The sequence below is a fragment of the Panthera onca genome (assembly GCF_046562875.1).
Source record: "Panthera onca isolate mPanOnc1 chromosome E1 unlocalized genomic scaffold, mPanOnc1 haplotype 2 h2.Chr16_ul_1, whole genome shotgun sequence".
In the NCBI taxonomy this organism is placed as follows: Eukaryota; Metazoa; Chordata; class Mammalia; order Carnivora; family Felidae; genus Panthera; species Panthera onca.
Genome location: NW_027675808.1, coordinates 1,119,568 through 1,142,990, shown reverse-complemented (window position 1 = coordinate 1,142,990; position 23,423 = coordinate 1,119,568). Strand labels below are relative to the sequence as shown.

General features: G+C 36.5%; 2 protein-coding genes across 2 annotated transcripts in view; one reads left to right on the top strand and one right to left on the bottom strand.

Annotated features, from left to right (window-relative positions):
* Window positions 1-23,423, top strand: part of LOC144615267 (leucine-rich repeat-containing protein 37A2-like) — a 344,316-nt gene that overhangs the window by 146,209 nt on the left and 174,684 nt on the right. The window lies entirely within an intron of this gene.
* LOC144615362 (EF-hand calcium-binding domain-containing protein 13-like) lies at window positions 47-23,387 on the bottom strand. Its single transcript, XM_078442291.2, has 9 exons — window positions 23,321-23,387; window positions 20,143-20,286; window positions 19,497-19,568; window positions 15,540-15,689; window positions 13,970-14,020; window positions 10,176-10,319; window positions 8,310-8,381; window positions 4,018-4,161; window positions 47-120 (listed from the first exon to the last, which is right to left on the bottom strand). Exons 2-9 carry the CDS (start codon window positions 20,240-20,242, stop codon window positions 83-85), a joined length of 771 nt encoding a protein of 256 aa, XP_078298417.2. The 5' UTR covers window positions 20,243-20,286; window positions 23,321-23,387; the 3' UTR covers window positions 47-82.

Here is a 23,423-nt window from a genome sequence, read left to right as displayed (position 1 = left end):
CTGTCCTTCCACACAGAGCCAGTAGATACATATTAAGTGGAACTCACCTGAGGCTTTAGGCATGTTCAATGTATCACAGAACTTAATAAAAAAATTCTTCAAAGGTAATCTTGCCATTTTCTGTAATGCAAAGTAAAATGTAGATGAAGGAATTACTGCTTCTGAATTAATCTGTCAGCAGTTAATAGTCAAGTTATAACAAAGGTGAAAAGCCCGGGGGTCAGCCTGTACTGTTCCTTCTTCCTTAACTTCTGCATACATATGATTATCAATTTCTATTCAATTATTTCCAAATACTGCTTGAATATATCACTATATTAGTTAATGCCTATGCTATTACAATAGCATTGCTAAAAATCTATCGCATCAGTCTCATTTCTCTCCATTTATTTTAAACAATGCAGCAAGAGAGGTCTTTCTCTTTAAAAAAAAAATCTGGTTACTCCTCTGAATAAAACCCTTCAGTAGCTCCTACTTGTCCAAAAACTACAAAAGCAAAACAAAACAAACACACGGTGGGCAGGCAAAGAGGCTATAGGCCAATATTCCTTACAAATGTGTTAACATCTAAGTGAAATTCTAGAAAATAGGGTTTAGCAGTATAAGCAGAAACTAAAGTTCTAGATACCTTTAGGACATGCATTTTCACTGAGGGTGATAGGCTTTCAGGAAGGAAAACAGGTTCTTGGAGGGGAAAAAATCTTAGCCATTACAATGGTTTGTGGCCACAGTACATAAGCAAATATTTATTTTTGGCATTAAACATTCATAGCGTGTGGGATGGTGAAAAAGACAAAAATGTCTAAAAAGTCTCCTTAGGGGAGTGATATTTTTTTTTAAAGGTTAAGAAACACCACTTTTAGGATAATGGTAACCACCTAAATTTACTCTGGAGAAATCTAAGAAAAAGGCTTAGAAATCCATAGGACCAAAGATGGCATCTTGATGTGGAACTCAGTGCATAGAATTTGGTGGTGAAGGAAAAGAAAGAAGCAGTTAAAGATGAAGTCCCTACTAAACAGTATCAAAATGTCAGAAGGCTCACTACCCCCACCTCCCACCCTCTGCCCCAAAGGTGCCATTAAAGTAAACGGACTTCATTTACTTCAGTAGAAACTGAAGACAGAGCTCCACACTGAATGTGCCACCCAACACCCTCAACTCTTTCAACAAATCAGGATAGAAATGGACAAAGGAAGATTTGAGATGGGAGCCAACAACTCAGAAAATAGACTGTGTAGAAAGACCAAGTCAGCTCCAAAATAAAGACTCAAGTAAAGTAAAGGTACACAAGGTAGAATGGATATGACAAACTATAGTAAGGGACATAAAGGATAGACATGAAAAGAACCAAAAGGAAAAAAAAAAAAAAAAAAGGAGGGGGAGAGAGAAAAGGAAGAAAAAAAAAAAAAAACCCAATGCAAAAAAAAAAAAAAAAAAAAAAAAAAGTAGAAAAGTTTACAGCAGAAGTGACAGAGCCCAGAAATAAACCCCACATATGCTCAACTAATATTTGACGAGGCAGCCAAGAACATTCAATGGAGAAAGGATGGTCTCTTCAACAAATGGTGTTGGGAAACTGAATAACCACTTGGGATACTCCCCAAAATTACCTCAAAATGAATTAAAGATTTAATTGTAAGATCTGATACTGTAAAGAAAACATAAGGAAACAGCTTTCAGACATTGGTCTTGGCAATGATTTTTTGGACATGACACCAAAAGCACAAACAACAAAAGCAGAAATCAACAAGTAGAACTAGATGCCATTTAAGATTTTTCTTTTTTTTAATGTTTATTTATTTGTGAGAGAGAAAGACACAGAGCATGAGCAGGGAGGGGCAGAGAGAGAGGGAGACACAGAAACTGAAGCAAGCTCCAAGCTGTCAGCACAGAGCCCGACATGGTGCTTGAACTCAAGAATCATGAGATCAAGACCTGATGTCGAAAGCTTAACTGGCTGTAGTCGGACGCTTAACCGACTGAGCCACCCAGGCACCCCAGAACTACATTCAACTTAAAAACTTTTGTACAGCAAAAGAAACAATCGGCAAAATGAAAAGGCAACCTACAGAATGAGAGAAAATATTTGCAAACCATATATCTGATAAAGGATTATTATCCAAAATATATAACAAAGAATTCACACAGCTCAATAACAAACAAGCAAATGAACTATTTTAAAAATGGGCAGAGCAATAGAATAGGCATTTTCCCAAAGAAGACATCCAAATGACCAACAGGTGCATGAAAATGTGTTCAACATCACTAACCATCAGGGAAATGCAAATCATAACCACAATGAGATATTGCTCAAACCCGTTAGAATGGCTATCATCAAGAAGACCGGAGATAAGGATTTGTGATGATGTGGAGAATGGGAACCCTCATACACTGTTGGTGGCAATGTAGATTGGTGCAGCCACTATGGACAATAGTATAGAAATTCCCCTCAAAATTAAAAATAGAACTACGATATGAACCATCAATTCCCCTTACAAGTGTATATTCAAAGGAAACGAAAACAGGATCTTGAAGACATACTCCTGTGTCTATTTCAGCATTATTCACAATAGCTAAAATATGGAAACAATCTAAGTGCTCATCAACAGATGAATAAACAGAGGTAGTGTGAAAATAGACAACAGAGTATTTTTCAGCCATGAGAAAGAGAGAAATCCTGTCATTTGCGACAAGATGGTAGGATCTTGAAGTCCTTATGCTTAGAGGAGATAAGCCAAAGACAAATGTTGTATATATCGCTAATATGTGGAATCTAAAAAAGCCGATCTCACAGAAAGAGAGCAGAATGGTGGTTACCAAGGACTTAGGGGGTGGGGTGATTGGGGAGATACTGTTAAAAAGTACAAATTTGCAGTTAAAATGAATAAATTCTGGAAATCTAATGCTGTGCTGATCTAATACTGTATTACATAATTGAAAGTTGCTAAGAGACTAGATCTTAAATGTTCTCACCACAAAAAAAGAAATTGTGATAATTACGTGATGTGATAGAGGTGTTAGATAACATTACAGTGATAATTATATTGCAATATATAAATGTATCAAATCAACACATTGGACACTCTAAACTTACATAATGTTATTATATGCCCATTATATCTCAATTTTACAAAAAGGAAAAGAAAAACTCTGTGGAGGTGGAGTGGGGGGAAAAAAAAGCTCTAAGTCACTAATATTGAGGATGAAAATGAAGGTATCATTACAGATGAAGCAGAAATCAAAAAAGATAAAAAGCAGATGTCAAGGACAACTTTATCCAATACATTTGAAAAGTCAGATGAAATGGACAAATTCCTATAAAGACACAGCCTGCCAAAATTGACAGGAAAATAGAATATTTTCTTGGTAATACCATACAATTTCAGAAATTAAATCAATAATCCAGAATTTTTCCATAAATAAAACTCTAGGCCCATAAGGCTTCACCTGTGAGTTCTGCTTAACATTTGAGGAAGAAAAAAATCTCTTACAGAGAATAGGAAAGTAAAGAATATTCCCCAACTCTTTTGAAAACGTAACAAAAATGATATTCAACAATACCAGTCATTAAAATAACGCAGTTATTTTGTACATTTATAAACATCTGCTTCCTTGAGCCAATGCCGCAGGCAACACCCCCTGAGGTATTCCTGGATATCAGCATAGTTTACCTTCCAAAGGGTTAACACGTGGCGAAGGGCCTCACGGACTCTGTTGTACTCTGTGCATGGCATTCTGACTGAATACTGCCCGTGCCAGTCAGTTCACAAAGTGACCTCATCTCCCAAGTACCACCACCCACAGGGATAAAGTAGGCCCAGACTCACCCATCTGTTCAGTTTCACAGAGCTCAGGCTTGGCACACTATGGTGGCACTGGTGCTCACCAGTCATCTCACTGCAGCGCCCCCCCCCCCCCCAGGGTGCCCTCCATTGCTGTATATCCCATCCATACATCTCCCATCCCCACTGGTAGATGATGGCCTTTACAACTAGATGCATTCAGACTACTAACCATGTTCAGGTCCATGTCTTAATACTTCATCAAGTAAAACATTAGCTGCATGAAAGTCATTGTTCATCAATAATGCCTTGAGGCTAGAGACATCAATTAGATCATTCTGGAGAATTTGAATAGTAATGAAGAGTAGCTGTGTAACTGAGAAAAAAAAAAAAAGAGCAAAAACGTGCTTCAACAGCAGAAATAAGAGTACATTGTTCACTTTCACTTAATGGGCTTGAGTTGCATAAAAGAACTTTACATGAAATTACTAGTAGTTTTAAAAACCATTGTGTAGGGGCGCCTGGGTGGCGCAGTCGGTTAAGCGTCCGACTTCAGCCAGGTCACGATCTCGCGGTCCGTGAGTTCGAGCCCCGCGTCAGGCTCTGGGCTGATGGCTCGGAGCCTGGAGCCTGTTTCTGATTCTGTGTCTCCCTCTCTCTCTGCCCCTCCCCCGTTCATGCTCTGTCTCTCTCTGTCCCAAAAATAAATAAAAAATGTTGAAAAAAAAAAAAAAAAAAAAAAAAAACAAAAAAAACCATTGTGTATTGTAACAGCTAGCAGTTACTGAACACTAAGTGCTGGAGACTCTTCTGAGTACTTCTACTTTACCTACTTAAGTCTATTATTACCTATAATAATTCCAAGATAGGCATTATTATCCCCATTTTTCAGATGAAGGAATTGAGGTTAGTGAGATTTAAAAAAAAAATTTAATGTTTATTTATTTTTGAGAGAGACAGACAGACAGACAGACCACGAGCGGGGAAGGGTCAGAGAGAGACAAAGATGCAGAATCTGAAGCAGGCTCCGGGTTCGGAGCTGTCAGCACAGACTCCAACGTGGGGCTCAAACTCACTAACCGCGAAATCATGACCTGAGCTGAAGTTGGGCGCTTAACCAACTGAGCCACCCAGGCGCCCCGAGGTTTGTGAGGTTAAGTGATTTACTAAAGAATACACTGGTATTAAGTGGCAGGGCCAGGATTCAAATCCAGGCACGATATTTCCAAAGCCCATGCTCTTAACTACTGTGCCTTTCAAGTAGACGTATGTAACTGGTCAACCATGATGCCTACAGCTACATAATACTTCATATGTGGACCCTGAAATAATTGTGAAGCATTACAAAGAAGTTTACATCAAAACTTTATTGCCTTATTTCACTTAAAGTTATGTTACAGAGACAAAATAAGAAGAAGAAGAAGGTGCTGTTTCTGTAAGTCGTGCTCTTTATATTTATCTTATAGCCCCACAAATCTTGACAGCCTTGGTCACTTTCCAATGCCTTCAAACAGTTGTGGTTGTTGATGCTGTTTAATTTAATCCACATTTTACTAGCTGTTCTCAGCAGGAGGGTTGGTTTCACATAAGCTACTCCATCATAGTCAGAAGTAGAACCAGGTAACTCAAGCTTTATAGGTAAATTTGATGCCCTGCTCTGGTTGAAAATTACTGTTTAGGTTATTACTTTACTACAAAGCTATAGTGATTAAGACCATGTGGCATAAGAATAAATAAAAATCAATGGAATGGAACTGGGAGTCTAGAAATAAATCCATACATTTCTGATCAATTGATTTTTTACAAGGATGGCAAAACCATTTATTTAAGGGGGAAAAGAATGATCTTGTCAACAAATGATGCTGGGGTAACTGGCTATCTGCATGCCAAAGAATTAAAGTGGACTCCCATCTCACACCACATACAAACATTAACTCAAAATGAATCAAAGATTGAAATTAAAAGGCTAAAACTATAAAATTCTTAGAAGAAAACATTAGTATAAATCTTAATCATCTTGGATTATGTTTAGACATGATATCAAAAGAAGTGACAAAAGAAAATATAAACTGGATTTCACCCAATTTAAAAACGTTTGTGCTTCAAAGGACACCACCAAGAAAGCGAAAAGACCCATAAAATTAGAGAAAAGATTTGCAAATCATCTATCTGATAAAGCTATAGTATCCAGGACATAAGAACCCTAACAACGTGACAAATAACCCAATTTTAAAATAAGCAAAGGGTACATATCTCTAAATGGCCAGTAAACACATGTAAAGATGTTCAAAGTTATTAGCCATCAGAAAAATGCAAAACAAAACCACGGTGAGATACTTGTGAGACTAGGCTAGAATAAAAAAGACAGACAATGTAACAAGTACTGACAAGGATTTAAAAACTTTTTTTTTATTTTTTAATGTTTTTATTTATTTTTGAGACAGAGACAGAGCATGAACGGGGGAGGGGCAGAGAGAGAGAGGGAGACACAGAATCGGAAGCAGGCTCCAGGCTCTGAGCCATCAGCCCAGAGCCTGACGTGGGGCTTGAACTCACGGACCGCGAGATCATGACCTGAGCCGAAGTCGGACGCTTAACAACTGAGCCACCCAGGCACCCCAGTACTGACAAGGATTTAAAGAAATGTACAATGCTGTTGGGAATGTAAAATGGGGCAGCTGCTTTGGAAAATGTTCCAGCAGCTCCTCAAGTTGAATGTAAAGTTACCACGTGACCCAGCAGTTCCATTCCTAGGTAGGTACCTGAGAGAAATGTAAATGTACGTCCACACAAAAACCTGTACTCAAAAAAATGTACACATGTTCATAACAGCATTATTCTTAGTGGCCAAAAAAGGGAAACAACCCAAATGTCTATGAACTGATAAATGGCCAAAGAAAATGTGGTATAACCACAGAATATTATTCTACCACGAAAAGGAATAAAGTACTCATTTATGTTATAATGCAGGTGAACCTTAAAAACAGTATGCTGGGGCGCCTGGGTGGCTCAGTCGGTTGAGCGGCCGACTTCAGCTCAGGTCATGATCTCATGGTTTCGTGGGTTCGAGCCCCATATCGTGCTGACAGCTCAGAGCCTGGAGCCTGCTTCAGATTCTGTGTCTCCCTCTCTCTCTGTCCCTTCCTCGCTCTCTCTCTCTCAAAAATAAACATTAAAAATTAAAAAAAAAAAACAAACAACAGTATGCCAAATGAAAGAAGCCAGACACAAAAAGCCACAAATTATATGATTCTAGTTATATGATGTTCAAAAATCAACACAGATAGAAAGCAGACTAGTGGTTGTCAGTGGCTGGGGAGAGTGGGGAAATAAGCACTACAGGGTACAGGGGTTTTTTTGATGTGATGAAAATGTCCCAGAATTAGAGTGTGATGGTTGCACAACTTTGTGAATATACCAAAAACCACTGAATTGAACACCTTAAAAGGATGAGATTTGGGGCTCCTGGGTGGCTCAGTCGGTTAAGCAGCCGACTTCGGCTCAGGTCATGATCTCGCGGTCCGTGAGTTCGAGCCCTGCATCAGGCTCTGTGCTGACCGCTCAGAGCCTGGAGCCTGTTTCAGATTCTGTGTCTCCCTCTCTCTCTGACCCTCCCCCGTTCATGCTGTCTCTCCCTGTCTCAAAAATAAACATTAAAAAAATTTTTTTTTTAAAAAAAGGATGAGATTTTATGGTACGTGATTTATATCTCAGTAAAAATGTACATTTGATAAATAATGCCATTGATTATAAAGGTGTTCTAATTTTAGAGATATTCAAACGTGAAGAAAAAAAGACATTTGTTTCCCCAACGCATTTAGAAATACATTGTTGGCAGGGGTGTCTGCATTTGCGGAGAGTTCTTTGGTAGGTGTTCTCTGTAGACATGGGCGTTTAGGGAAAGATGCTGGTGTTGAAATGGTTTCCCTAATTTCAAGGAGCACGAGAGGAACTTTGGGGACAAAGACCAAGCAATTGTCTTTATGCAGCAGGGGCAAAATGATGTGGTTAGGCCACAGAAATGACATGGTAGTAAGAATGATACAGGGATTAATGGCCCAAGCATTTAAAGAAACTAGATAGATGAAGCTAAGATTTCTATAAATGAAATCAATGGCCAGTCCATTTGGGTAAACCTGAAAACTCCAAAGGCCTGTCTTGAGACAGCACAGAAGGTAGTGGTCCTTCACCCAATTTCCACACCTGATTTAATTCATAGATCCAGAACCCCTTGAGTGAAGAAAAATTTATCTCCTCTTGAGGAAGGACTTTATATTAACAGCAAAGGTATTTACTGTGTATCTTCTTCGACCCTGTTTTATTTCTTTTCCCTCCTTTATAACTTTGTCCCATTTTCACTTGTTTTTTTTTTTTTTTTTATATCGCATAAGCTGCTTGAAATCCTTTTTGACACTATAGAGACTACAAATTAAACACTTGAAATCCATTTAGTGATTTTTTTTAAATGTGATTTCATTATCTTTATTTTACAGTCACTTCTTTAAACTGGAAGTATTCACTTACCTACGGACTCTTTGAAAGGTGGACTTCCTTTAATTCTTTCAAAGAAATCTTTTAAATTCACCTCATTATTATCTGGAAATATCAAAATCAAGCATATTGTCATTAAAACCCTGATACTCAGTCAGTACACAAAATAAAGGCTCTGATTAACAATACCTAAAATCTCATTCTACCTTATTTTCTCTCTCAAATGGCTGAAACTATTTCAATGTAATTTTTCATACTTTCAGGAACCACACCTATTGATCAGTTAATGATATTAATAGTTCACTTTTTTTGACTTCTTACTCAAAAGTAAGAACTTAAAATAACTTTTGAGTTCCTTATGTATACTAAGTATCCTTTTATGATGCTTCACATTTATTAACTAAAATATGCACAAGAATTCTATAACATGCTTGATGTGCCTATCCTTAAAAGATGAAAGCAAAGAGAAATTAAATAACTTGTCTAGGTCACAAGAGCCAGAAAGTGCTCGAGGCTGTATTTGAACTAAGGCAGTCTAAGGCCAGAGGTGACAATGTTAACTATTGGGACACACACACACACACACACACACACACACACACACACACACAGGAAATAAAATGCAGTAATGTAACCACAGCAGAAAATATAGGGCTATACCTACAATGAAAAGACTTTAACTTATAACAAAATGGCAAGCTGGGTAGCACAGGAATGATTACAAATTCCTAAAGATGCTGTATGAAATACTTTATTCTATAAATGCATTATCAAGTTGTATGAAAAGGAAATGATAAAACGTTAAGTGGGCACAGAGATCCAGAGGGGAAAACCAAGTGAATACTAAGCCTACAGCTATTTGGGGATACATATTAGATCCAAAAGCAGCAAGGTGCTTGATTTAAATGTTCATGCATATTCATAAAAGAAATCTTGGGTCCTGCTACACGGAGAGTTTGAATTTAGATACCAAATGAAACTGGGATGCTTAAAGAATTTCAATCCAGTGAAAGGGAGATTAAAATATTATATTCACTGGCCCATGTAAACACCAGGGTGACCTAAATCTTCCCAATTTTGAGAGGCAGTGGGTAAAAAAGATCACCTGTGAAAAATCTCCTGCAACTCATGTGGGCTTAGGGTCTAAATTTATACCACTCTCATGATATGAAAAACTCCAGGTCAAAACATAAAAATTGATTGAGGTCAATAATAATCTATGGCAAAAGCAATAACCAATCAATGCTGGGGAGGTACTCTTAAACCTAAGACATGCTCATGGGATTCCCATAGAAAAAACAAGCTGGTTAAGATAAACCCCAAATAAAAAGCCACCTAAAACTGGTAAAACTCACCAGCTTCTAGAAGTATTCCCACACGATTTGACACTTAAGAGTGGATGTAAATAGGAAAGGAGATCAAGTTCACAATACATGAAGTCAAAGATGGAAAACAAAGATAAATATGTGACCACTTGGAAACAATGATCAAGACTAAATAATTATTCTTCTGAGATGTAATGAAACCTTGGGTATTTCCTTTGGTTAAAAAAGCAGAATGGGACAAGCAAAATAAAAGGTGAAATTGGGTCTCCTCTGAAGAAAGACTGCAGATCAAAATGAAGCTGCTGATGTCATGTCTTTGTTTTATTACATAATGGTATTTTCCCACCCATGCTTACAAGAAATGAATGCTAATTATCTAAATAAGCATATGTAGAGTATGAACAGATAGATACGGTCAGTAAATAAATTAGCAGACTATTTTGGCTCTAATTTATATCAACCTAGGCCTCACTGCGACTGCCTTTAGCATTTTACCTCCATATAAAACACTCTAAAACTGGTTCCTATAAACAGGAAAAAATGAGCAGAATCTCAAGCCAAAAAAAATGCTCACCACCGATGTCACAATATTTAAGGGCTTCACTGACGTCCTCCTCAGCTAAATTAACATTCAAACTTTTCAGGGCATGCTCCAAGTTACGTATGCCAATCTTGCCATTATCAACACTTGTCAAGATATAAGCAGCTTCTTTAACTGCTACAAAGATAAATAAATATATATAAGATACTATTATTTTAAAAAATGCAAAATAGTTTGCCCAGAGTCCACTATAGGTGAACTCTCAATTTAAGTATATATATTTAACTAAAATCTCTGCAGAAAAAAAGCAAAGTATTTTCTACTTGTAACTGACAACCTATTTATTTCAAGCAGCATTTAAAAAAATTAAGGGCGCCTAGGTGGCTCAGTCGGTTAGGCATCCAACTTCAGCTCAGGTCATGATCTCATGGTTCCTGGGTTTAAGCCCCGCATTGGGCTCTGGGCTGAAAACTCAGAGCCTAGAGCCTGCTTCAGATTCTGTGTCTCTCTTTCTGCCCCTCTTCCACTTGTCCTCTCTCCCTCTCTCTCCCTCTCTCTCTCTCTCTCTCTCTGTCTCTTAAAACTAAACATTTTAAGAAAAGAAAAAATTAAACCAAAAAATTATATGCAGAATATGATGGGTTACCTGAATCCACTCATCCATTAAATACTGAGTAAGCTGTGACCCTTTCTTAAATAATAGTAACATCCTGTACATGTAGATCTAAAGACTTCTATCAACTGATGAAATAAACGAAAAAAAAATGCTAAAATTTGAGATTAAAGCTCTTGATCTCCAGGGCCACTACCAGTCTATATTGTGCTTTTGTGTGAATTGAAAAAAGGCACCCCTCTCTATGTATCAATTACAAAGAGGCATACCTTCCTCTAGGTAGCTGCAATCTAGCATTGGTGGTCCTAGCCTGGAGAGCACAGTGGAATGTAGAATGCATTTCAGTCTCTACTTGTACCCTCTCAACCAGGCATCTTTGTGCAAGCACAACCCATACAACCAAATGTAGTCCTGTTGATACCACACCAATTTAAAATATAAAACATGATCATTACTGGGAGTTTCAATTTTTTGTCAATACCATTTCTCACCCCATTTCTCTCTCAACCCCAAAACGAAGTTGTCATGTATGTTTCCACAGTCCGAAAATCGTTGCATTATACTAACAGATCTAAACCTTCAGTTGGAAAGAATACCATAATACCATTTTAGACCTATATTCATTTTTACTAACATTTATCTTATAGCTACTAAGACCAACAATGAAAATTTCAGCCCTCTTAAAGAGTTTCCTTTAAATTCCTTGAAGACAGGGACTGAATTTGTCATGTCTGTAAATAAAATTATAATACATTATATAGTTGGTACTATGAGAAAAATGTGTGCCAGATATGAGCACTGAGCACTCAGATATAAAGCACTGAGACAGTTCACCTAACCTATAACTCTGAAAAGTCTTATGGGTTGAGGAGTGATGTTTGAGCTGAGTTTGGGGGGAAAATGTGAATTTGTTTGACAGAAAATATACAGAAAGGAAACAGCACATGCAAATATATGGAACCAAAAGCACATGGAAGATATGGAACCAATTTAAATTATAATAAGTAATATGGTTACAGAATAAATACAAATGCAGAAGTGATGAGAGATGAGGCTAATGAGATAAGAAGACAGATTTATTGTCATTCTTTAATTCCATAAATATTCACAATTATATAAGTCAATAATATAAAAGATTTGAAACAATGCCTAGCACAGTAAATATCATCTAATATTAGCTATTAAATTAGCTATTAATAAGGGGCTTCTGAAAGCCAAAATTGTGCTAGGATCTGGAGAAACAATGCTAGGACTTGTAGCAAAATGGAAACATGGTTCTTGGCCCAATGATGCTTCCAGGCACGTAAGAAAAAGAATCATTAACCAAATAATCAAAAATATGACTAGAAAACAACCAGATTTTAACATGGGCAGAAGACCTAAATAGACATTTTTCTGAAGAAGACATACAGATGGCCAACAGACACACGAAAAGATATTCATCACCAATCTCAGGGAAATGCAAATCAAAATAACAATGAGATATCACCTTACACGTGTCAGAATGACTAAAATCAAAAACATAAGAAGTAACAAGTGCTGGCGAGGACGTGGAGAAAAAGCAGCCCTTGTGCAATGTTGGTGGAATGTAAATTGGTACAGCTGATGTGGAAACAGTATGGAGGTTCCTCAAAAAGTAAAAACAGAAATACTATTTGACCCAATAATTCCACTACTGGGTATTTACCCAAAGAGAACAAAAACACTAACTCAAAAAGGTATATGCACCCCTATATGTTTATTGCCGCATTATTTACAACAGCCATGATATGGAAGTATCTCAACTATCTATCAATAGGTGAATGAATAAAGATGTGGTATATTATGGAATTTGACAAAACCATGGAAAAGAATGAGATTTTTTTTGCCATTTGCAACAACATGGATGGACCTAGAGGGTATTATACTAAGTGAAATATGTCAGACTGAGAAAGACAAACACCATATGATTGCACTCATATGTGGAATCTAAAAAACAAATAAAAAAAAGAAAAGCAAAATCAGACCTATAAATACAGGAACAAACTGATGGTGGCCGGAGAGAAAGGGGGATAATGGGTAAAAGGGGTAAAGGAGAGTAGGAGATACAGGTTTCCAGGAATGTAATGACTATGTCATGGGAATAAAAGGCACAGGAAAGGGAATATAGTCAGTGATATTGTAATATTGTTGTATGGTGACAAATAGCTATGTTTGTGGTGAGCATAGCAAAATGTATAGAGAATCACTACACCTGAAACGAATATAACATTGTGTGTCCACCGTACTCAAATAAAAAAAGTTTAATGAGAAATTATATTATTTTGGTCTTAATGAATTAAGATAATTCAAAGTTCTCTAATATTTTTGCTACTTTTTTTCCTAAGTAAGCTCTACACCCAACATGGGGCTTGAACTCATGACCCTGAGGTCAAGAGTTGCATGTTCTACCAACTGAACCAGTCAGATGCTCCTACTTTTGTCACTATATAAGCTAAAATATATTGAGCATTTCTAGTGTCATTTAAAAAAATATTAATGGGTATTTATAGTATGAAGTAAATGCTATGAAAAAGACATAGTTTAATGAAAGCTTATAATAAAAGAAGCTGACCTCGACTAGCAGATAATGACAGGCTCCCTAGAGGAAATTGACATTCATTCAATTTTTTTTTTAATGTCTATTTTTGAGACAGAGAAGGAGACACAGAATCTGAAGCAGGCTCCGTGCTCTGAGCTGTCAGCACAAAGCTCAGCACAGGGCTCAAACTCACAGACTACGACATCATGACCTGAGCCAAAGTGAGACACTTAACCAACTGAGTCACCCAGGCACCCCATCACTCATTTGAAAGATGAGTAAACATTAACTAGGCAAAGAGTGTCAGGGAAAACTATTCCAGGGAACAAAATACGCAAAAGCTTTGTAGTTGGAGTTCTAAGGAAATGAAAGAAAGCCATTGTACTTGAAAATGCAGAAAGCAAGGGTAATGGTACAAAATTATACCAGAGAGCTAGGACATGCAGGATTTTGATCTTTAACAACAATGAAAAATGTTTAAAGAGTTGAAAATAGGGGGACATCACACAATCAGATTACTTTTTTGAAAAAAAAAAAATTACTCTGGCTGGAGTGGGAAGAATGGACTAGGAATCCATTGGCACCTGGCAATGATCCTAAAAAATAACTCCTTCATAGGGAATGCTTTCTTGTATACATATATAAAGTCCTTACCATCTGCTGTTGGTAGTTTCAGATTTGAAGACAAAGCCTCTTTCCTAAAGTCTGCAAATTTAAATAGAGAGATTATGCCATAAGGAACAGCATCCTGATTTTACCCAGTTTGGAAGAAAACCAATGGATAAATTACATACTTCATTTCTCAATAACATTTAGCATTGACCATCCCCTTCTTCTCAAAATCCTCCACTAGCTTCCAGAATAACGTTCTCTACTCATCTTCCTCTTACTTCTTAGACTCCATGGATTCGTCAAGCTCCACCAAGCTTCTTAAATGTGGCTGAGATTCTAATGTTACAAATGCTTCCTTTATCCCTAAGAGAACAGCTTAATCCCCAGGCTCATATATTCAATAAGGTGTTTAATTATTAGTCTGAATTGTCCTTTTTTAGTCCTGCCTGCCTACCTATCTATCTAATTCTGGAGCTTTTCCTAAGGACAAGGTGCAGTTATACGCTTCATCCTATACATTTTCTACACAAATGCAAATTGATACAGAGATCTATTTGAGGGACAAGTGATAGAAACAAAATATGTCCATTTGCATAGATGGACCACATCGCAGTTAGAGAGCAGTTTAGAATAACTCACAACTAGTACAGGTATTACCTTGAAGCAAAAGGAGGTTAGAATCAAGATACATTATATTTACATTAATTTTTAAAATGTGATCCAAGCAGGATTAAAAAAATATAACTAACCTATTAAAAAGTACTTTCAAAATAGTAGGTTTGGCAATTTTACAAGATAACTCTAAAACAGAATTTCTCAACCTGAGCAAAATTACATTTGGGGCCAGCTAATTATGTGGGGGAGTGCTGTCCTATACATTATAGGGTGGTTAGTAGCATCCCTCACCTCTACTCACCAGATCCCAGCATTCCTCCCCCATCAGTTTTGACAATCTAAACTGTCTTTGCAGATTGCCAGTTTTCCCTGAGACACAGATCTGATCTCATTTTTTAGCTGAAGTTAAATTTAAAGGCAGGGGATGGCTTTCCAAGTATTGATAAAACCCATCTGGGTATATCCCAGATAAGAATATGGATGGATCAGGTAAATTCTTTGTAAATAGAGCAAATAGCCAGATCAACACTTACACAGAATGTTATATAGACCAATGGTTTAATTGTTCAACAATAACTTGTATTTTTCAAAGAGCCTGTCACCTAAAAGAAAAAGAAAGCTAGACAACTATTAGGACCTCTCTAAAATTCATAAAAGGAAAGGGATTAACTTTGAAATGAAATTACTCTAGAAAGAAACATTTTAAAGCCATATGACAACATATATAAATACTTTCAGACCAAGTTTACAATGCAGTCCAAGAGATCATCCAGGAATTTGATACTGTAATAACTAAATCTCCGTGAATATAGAATATAAGATATATCTCTAAATCTGATCTGTAGTAAATTGCATTTCAATACATTTACAGTAGTATTTAGGAACTAAGTATTAAGATTTAATTAATTAGTATTTGGTAAAATATTTTAAAACCTTGGATAAAATTTTAGAAGAAATTTTTATTACAAGTTGCTGGTTATCTGCTCAATCAACTCACCGTCGAGCAAGGAATCATCCAACACTTCTTGAAAACTATTATCAGTGAAATAAATTCTATTGGTGTTTCCAAGTACATCTGCATAGTTGTCCTTGCCAGACTGATCACTTTCTTCCATACATTCCAATGTACCGATGATGTCATTCAATACTACAAACACAGAGAATATACATGCAACATGTAATTCAGTCCATGGATCTAAATTTTTGGAACATAACAGTAAAACTGATGGATTCTTCCAGTTTTGCACTGTCCAAAATGGCAGCCACTACCCACATGTGGCCATTTAAAAAGGTAGAGCAATCCGTTCTCCACTATAGTTTTCTATAGCCCCTTATCTTTATTCTTAAAATTATTTTGTTAAAACTCTGGGTTCTGCGTGGGCTATTCCTTTATGAACAAAAAAGTATGCCAAAGTTTCTCTAGTGATTCTATTAACGAGCTCACCATTTCATAAAAAATACCCTCCATTCGTCACACCTGCTCCCAAACTCCAATCCTTCCCTTTCTACTTTCTTTCCCTACACCCCTTGCTCCTGTCAGCTCACTTTACCCAATTTAGAGAATCAGCAAAGCCTATTATGTTTAGCATGATAATATCAAACATCTGAACTAGGAAATCCATGACTGACCACCCCCCCCTTAATTAAAACAAACAAAAACCTCTTCACATTTCTAAAGTACATGTCTAAAAAAATAATCTTTCAGAATTCATTAAGAGAAATATATAATAAATTACTTTAAAATTAGCTAATTTATGTCAAAGTATAATTTAATATATTATGTTGTTCCATGAGTTAGTCATTAGTCATTGGTAAGAAGTTTCAAAAATAGGCCATGTGAGGAATGGTTGAAAGGAAATCTGAGTCCAGAGAAAAGATGATTCAACATAAAAGAAAGAAAATATAAGAGCTCTCCTCCCATCCCTGGAGGGCTACTGACGGGGAAGAGTCCAAATGTTAAGTTTGGGAATGGAATTATAAGGCAGGATTTCCATCAAATATGTGGAACAATTGACTAGTTCTACAGCTGTCCAAAAATTATGGAATGCGCTGCTTCAAAGAGTCATAAGGATTTCCAAGACAAACAGTAGGATGAGTGTCCATTACGATTAGCCTGTCCCTGAAGCCCACTAATGTGTTTTTTAAATTTTTTTTTAATGTTTATTTCTGAGACAGAGAGAGACAGAGCATGAGTGGGAGAGGGGCAGAGAGAGAGGGAGACCCAGAATCTGAAGCAGACTCCAGGCTCTGAGCTGTCAGCACAGAGCCCGACACGGGGCTCGAACTCACAAACCGCGAGATCATGACCTGAGCCAAAGTCGGACGCTCAACCAACTGAGCCACCCAGGCACCCCTAATGCGGTTTTTAAATAAACATGTAAAAATCGAAAAAACTCCGTATCTAATTAACACAGAAACTATCAAATCCTCTACTATAGACCCCATTCTCTGACCACAGTAAACTAAAAATAAACAACAAAGAGAGGACAATAATGAAATTCAAATTCAAATTTAAAATTTTTAAATTCATTTAAAATTTTTCAAATAATTGCTTTCAAATTTAAGGTTTTTCTCTTAGGCAACTCTTACATCAAGGAGAAAATCAAAATACAACTGAATATGCTTAGAAAAAAACAAGAATAAAGACTTTGATAAACCAAAGTCTTACTGAAATGAAAATTGATAGTCTTAAACATTTATTTCTCAGTAAGAAGAAAAAAGTAAGTTCATAATTTAAACAACTTAGAAAAACTACAAAATGGACAAAAGGGAACAATAGAAAGGACATCCTAAAGATAAAAGCAGAATTTTTTTTTTACTACAAATAGAAACACTAAAGATAAATCTAAGATGTAGAGCTTTAAAAAGAGAGATAATTAAAAGATCTGCTAGGAAATCTAGAAGAAGATATATATATATATATGTGTGTATATATGTGTGTATATATACACACATATATACACACACACACACACACACACAAATATATATATACAAATTTAAGAATGAGAAAATAACCAGACACAAAAAAATCAAAAGAATTATCACTGCATAGGATTGTACTAATATTCCCAAAAAACACTTGAATAAAATAAATTTCCTAGGAGAATAAAAATTACCAAAACTGACAAAATAAAACAGAGGATGGCAATAAGCAGTCCACCAAAATCAAAGTCAAAGATGAATAATAAACTAGAAAAAAAATGGCAATAGACAAGACAGAACATTAATTTCCCTTATATATAAAGAGCTATTTAAAAAAAAAAAAGAGCTATTTATAAATTCATATGAAAAAGACAATCTAATTAAAATAAAAGAAAAGCATATTCGACAATCATATGAAAAATGTTTTACCTCACTAGTCATTAAAGACATGCATATTAAAACAATAATAGAATTCTTTTACCAGCAGAATTTTCAATAAATAATATCCATTACTGATAAAAGTGTGAATTTTTACAAACTTTTTGGAGGATAATTAAGCAGTAGCTGTTAACATCTCACATCTGCATATATTTCAGTCTAGCAGTGTGACTTCTGAGGGTTTTATCCCCCAGGAGAACTTTATGCACATATATACATACAACAATGCTCATCAAAATGTTTCAGTGGTGAAAAATTGGCAAATTTTCAGATTTTTAATTGGCAAATATCATCAAAAGTGTTGTGGATAAAATGACAGTACATCCCCCAAATGGAATATTATTGCAGTCTTTAAAAAGAATGAGGTTGCGGGGCGCCTGGGTGGCGCAGTCGGTTAAGCGTCCGACTTCAGCCAGGTCACGATCTCGCGGTCCGTGAGTTCGAGCCCCGCGTCAGGCTCTGGGCTGATGGCTCGGAGCCTGGAGCCTGTTTCCGATTCTGTGTCTCCCTCTCTCTCTGCCCCTCCCCGGTTCATGCTCTGTCTCTCTCTGTCCCAAAAATAAATAAAAAAAAAGTTGAAAAAAAAAAAAAAAAAAAAAGAATGAGGTTGTTTATGATACAATGGAACATGGAACAATATCTAAGATACACTGTTAATTTCTTTAAACCTGCAAGTCATGGAATATTATGGACATGGTAATTTTATTTTAAATTTTTTTTTTAACGTTTTATTTATTTTTGAGACAGAGAGAGACAGAGCATGAACGGGGGAGGGGCAGAGAGAGAGGGAGACACAGAATCGGAAGCAGGCTCCAGGCTCTGAGCCATCAGCCCAGAGCCTGACGCGGGGCTCGAACTCACCGACCGCGAGATCGTGACCCGGGCTGAAGTCGGACGCTTGACCGACTGAGCCACCCAGGCGCCCCCATGGTAATTTTATTTTAATTAGTTAATTATTAATTAATTGATTTATTTATTTAGAGAACAAGCAGGGGCAGAGAGAGAAGAAAACAGAGGATCTGAAGTGGGCTCTGTGCTGACAGCAGAGAGCCCAATGTGGGGCTTGAACTCACAAACCATGAGATCATAACCTGAGCCAAAATCAGACATTTAACCAACTGAGCCACCCAAGTGCGTCTAATTTTTAAATAATATCAGAATACACAAATATTCATAGATTCAAATAAAAAAGGCTAAAGGGATATTTACCACACTTTAACAGGGATATTTCCAGAAGGTGACATTACATGAGCCTTGCACTTTATATCTCTTACATTTCTGGTCACTAAATTTTTTTATAACAGTTTCAAAATTACCATTATTATATAATAAAATGTCCTTACTTTAGCTATTGGAAAACATCATAACCTTGTCATTTTCCCAATCTTTTCCATTCAAATACAAATTCTTAAATGAAAAACAAATGTAATCAAGTTTGCCATAACTGGAAGAGTTCAAATGTAGATGAAACAAACATTTGGCACAGATACTACAAAGAAGATCTGAGCACCAAATATAATGTTTGGCTACGTGACCTCTGAATGAGTCCTGTGTTGTTTGCCATTCAACAGTTTTACCATAAAGTTCTTACCAACAAAAGTGGAAAATTTCTGAGTGTCCTTCAAAGCCCTCATACAGTCTTTAACATTCACCACGTTGTCATCTGTAAGAGAGAGAGGGGAGGGGAACAGACAAGAATCCCTGGAAAACGTAATATTAAAAAGCTCATATGAAAATCAAAACCAGCATACAATTTCTTTACTTTACATACAAGATACTTGGGATTCATTTTCACCCACTGTGCCTTGCAATTAACCTTACAAGATTGTAGATATGCTAGTTCTGATTCTACCTGTAAGGCAACTAACCTACTAAGAAAGTTGTAAGTCCAATAACTTTACTTGGTACAAACCAGCAAAGCTAGGTTTTCTATTCACAGAGCTGGAATTTCCAAACTATGTGTTAGTCACTAAATCAAGATCTATCTAAAGAGAGTGGATACCAATGAGCCCACTCCCCCACAAAATTTCTACCTGCTTGCTAAGAGTATTCTCATTAACTGTAAAAAAGGACTTTAAAAGAAAGTCTCCTCTTTAAGGACATTTACAGCAATACAAGCAAATACCTATAGATATTAGCTCAAAGGAGCCCTATTCGCTTGAACAAAAACCTTGCACACTTTCTTCAGTTACTCCTACCCAAAACAAAAAAATGGATAATAATATTTAAATGCTTACCAGAAACAAGATCTGACTGAAGAATTTTCTCTACCTCTTCTTCAGGTGACTTAATCCCAATATTGCCTAGAAAGCTCTCCAAGTTCTTCCCAGATATCATGTCACCTTCAAGCCCATCAAGAGCTAAGACAATGTCTTGTAACTCTAGAAACAGAAAAAAGTGATTCGGTAATTGAACTAACCTCTGACTTAAAAAACAACAGTAGCCATCACTCAAGACTTTTGTCAGTGGTAGTCCATGAGTTATGATCACCTCTTGAATAAGAAATCTCAGTGAAGAATCCAGCCCTCAGGAAATTCTAAGTCCAGCAAAACAATATGCTTGGTCTGCCATGTTTCTTTGGTGCTAATATAAAATTGGCACAACCAAAATGGTTGCTATGGCTGAATTTTTCACTGCAATGACACAAAGTAGTTATTTTAAACTAGAGCTCTAATGGTAGCAAACAAAATTAACTCATCCTGGTGGAAGTGAAATAGATTTCAGAATCATGAGAAATGTAAAATTGTAAACACAAGTATCACAAAGACTCACTCACCTTTTCTTTTCAATTCTACCAAGATCCAGTTGTACTCTGGCATCTGGAATTTTGCTTTATTTCCAGCCCTTTCAAAGGAGGCAGTGTTAAGTACATTCAAATCCTGGCTCCAGGATTTGTGACCTGAAACTATCTGACCTTGAGCAAATTATTACTATTTAACCCCTCTATCAAATTCAGTAGTCTTATATCTAAAATAATTTAATAATACTATCTACCTCACACAGTTAATATGGAGATTAAATATATGATGTATGAAAAACACTTAAAACAACATTAGGTATATAGCAAACACTAAGTGTCATATTAATAGCAATAAAGTTACTATTATTATTATTATTATTATTATTATTAAGCCTTCAGGAATAGCTGCAAACAGTAATCACAGCTTCTTAGTACCTTCGATCCCGCTTCACTTTCTGTCCCCCTAACATCTCAGCGAGGCAACTGCAAATGACAGTCACCTAAAAACCTGTATCAGCTCTGCTTGTTTTACCTAAAGCTTGGTTCCCTTTAAAATATGGTTTCTTTGCACAGACACCTTAAGAGGAGTCTGCTCATCCTCCCATGCTCCACATAGGACCAGGAAGCAGAGAAACACTCCTAAGATTCTGCTGTCTGGCTATTTTAGTTCCACCTTCAATCAAACCTATCCCTCCCCTGAGATTCAGGCCTGTCATTGACCTACACTACCCTCCGGACACCATCATCTACTGACTTTCTGATCACTCTTTCACCTTCTTGGAGGATCTTTGGTCACCCTGCTCATAATCCTCCCTCAGCCCCATTTCCCATTATCATCTGATGACAATAAGAATGACCTTGACCTCTCAACTCCAAAAACTTTCACTTCCTTTCCAAAGTCATCCAGATCAATGGCTATCCTTAATCCTCATCAATACCTAGAACTGCCTGCCCAACCTCTAAAATCTTCAACTACAAGATCAGACACTGACCATAATCCCTTAAAACTGTGTGTATACTGAAGGAAAGCATAGAACTTGATCCACAATATGCCTGTTTTCTCAGCCCCTCCAAGTTTGTCAACAAATAGTCCAGGCACAGTGAACTAACCTTATCAGTCAGTAATGAAGGGAACAGTCTGAGCATATGACAGTCAACCTTGCAAGGAGACTTTTCTAAAAAGAGCAGTTTCAGGCCTGCTATGTTAACACTTTTCTTCCAGGGTGGCCCTTCCTCACTCTTCCCTGTAATTATTGGCCTTTTCTTGCACTGGCTGACAGATTCCAGTGTCAACCCCCAATCATTATGACCAGCTCCCAGATTCAGGTACCTAAACTACACCTTTCTCCTTTTTCACTGTTCTCCTTTCTCAATGGTTTAGTTTCCATTTTTTTTTCCTTCCTCCACATAAAAAGTTATCTGTCCTGAATACCAGTCTTTCTGAACTCTGTTTTCTGATTTCAAAATTAACTACCATTTACCAAGTATATAGTATGTGCCTAATAATTAGATTATGTGCTTTATATGTGTTTTTGCAGTTGATCCTGACAACTCTAGGAGAAACGTGATTTTATTAGCTTCCTTGTTTTAAAGATGAGGAAACCAGAATGACCTACAGAGACTACCCAGCTGGTAAGTCAAAAACCCACAAACCACCATGTATCAAACTCCATAGCCCATGTTCTTTTCTACCTGTATGCATTGTTTCCTATAGCACAGCTAATCTATTTCACTATACTATATTGATGCTAATTATGTTATGTGACCCAGGTAACATATTTATATGTCAACAGGGAATTATTAAGTACTTTTCTTAACCTAAAAGAGAAACAATGATGTTAAAAATTTTATACCAGGGCAGAGTGGTTATGAAAAATCTGAAAAGTATCTATCTACTTCTTTACACCCAGAAATGACTCCGCTTCCGTTTTCCTAAACATATACCTATGTTGTTATTCTTCTCCTGACAGCGCTCATTGACCAAACAGTCATTTGAATGTTATTCAAATAAATTACCAGTGATAATTAAGTTTTAAACTTATTTTCCCAATAGAAAAGTACACAAACTCCATGAGTATGATCTCCATTGGTTTTAGGTCTATGATTTAACTTTTAAGCAAAAATGGAAGTCAAGTGGTAGGAAATAGCCATGGTACCAAAATGCACATGGTCACTCTTGTATGTTAACAAAATCCAAAGAAAGGAACATGAGGAATGTCTACTAAAGGAAGAGGTAGAAGATTTCTGAGAAATTCTATAATATATAAGCCTTTACACAGGGCAGAGTCCTAAGTCTGAGGCTAAAAATGGTATAGAAAATTTTCATATCTGAAAAATTGTAAAGCTAGTATCTGACTTTACATAAAGTCCAGAACAAAACACACACACACACACACACACACACACACACACACACACACACACACACACAAATAACAACAACAAAAAAAGGGATTTAAAATAGGTTACACAGGCCCCATTCCAGAAAAAGGCATTTTTCTTTCATCATGGATGCTGCCAACTTTTAATCAAAATCAAGTTTTGCCTGCCTTAAAACAGATCAATGCCAACATGGTAAGCAGAAATTAACAGAACTAGAAATTCTAAAAAACAAAACACAAAGACATCCATTCAATAAAAGTAAATTTAACAGTCACAAATAATTTACTAGTTACCTTTTAACCTGGAGGCATCACGAATATCCTTTACCACTTGTCCAAATTCTTCTATTTGTACTTCATCATCTTCTGCAAGAAAAACATTTTTTTTCAGTTTATT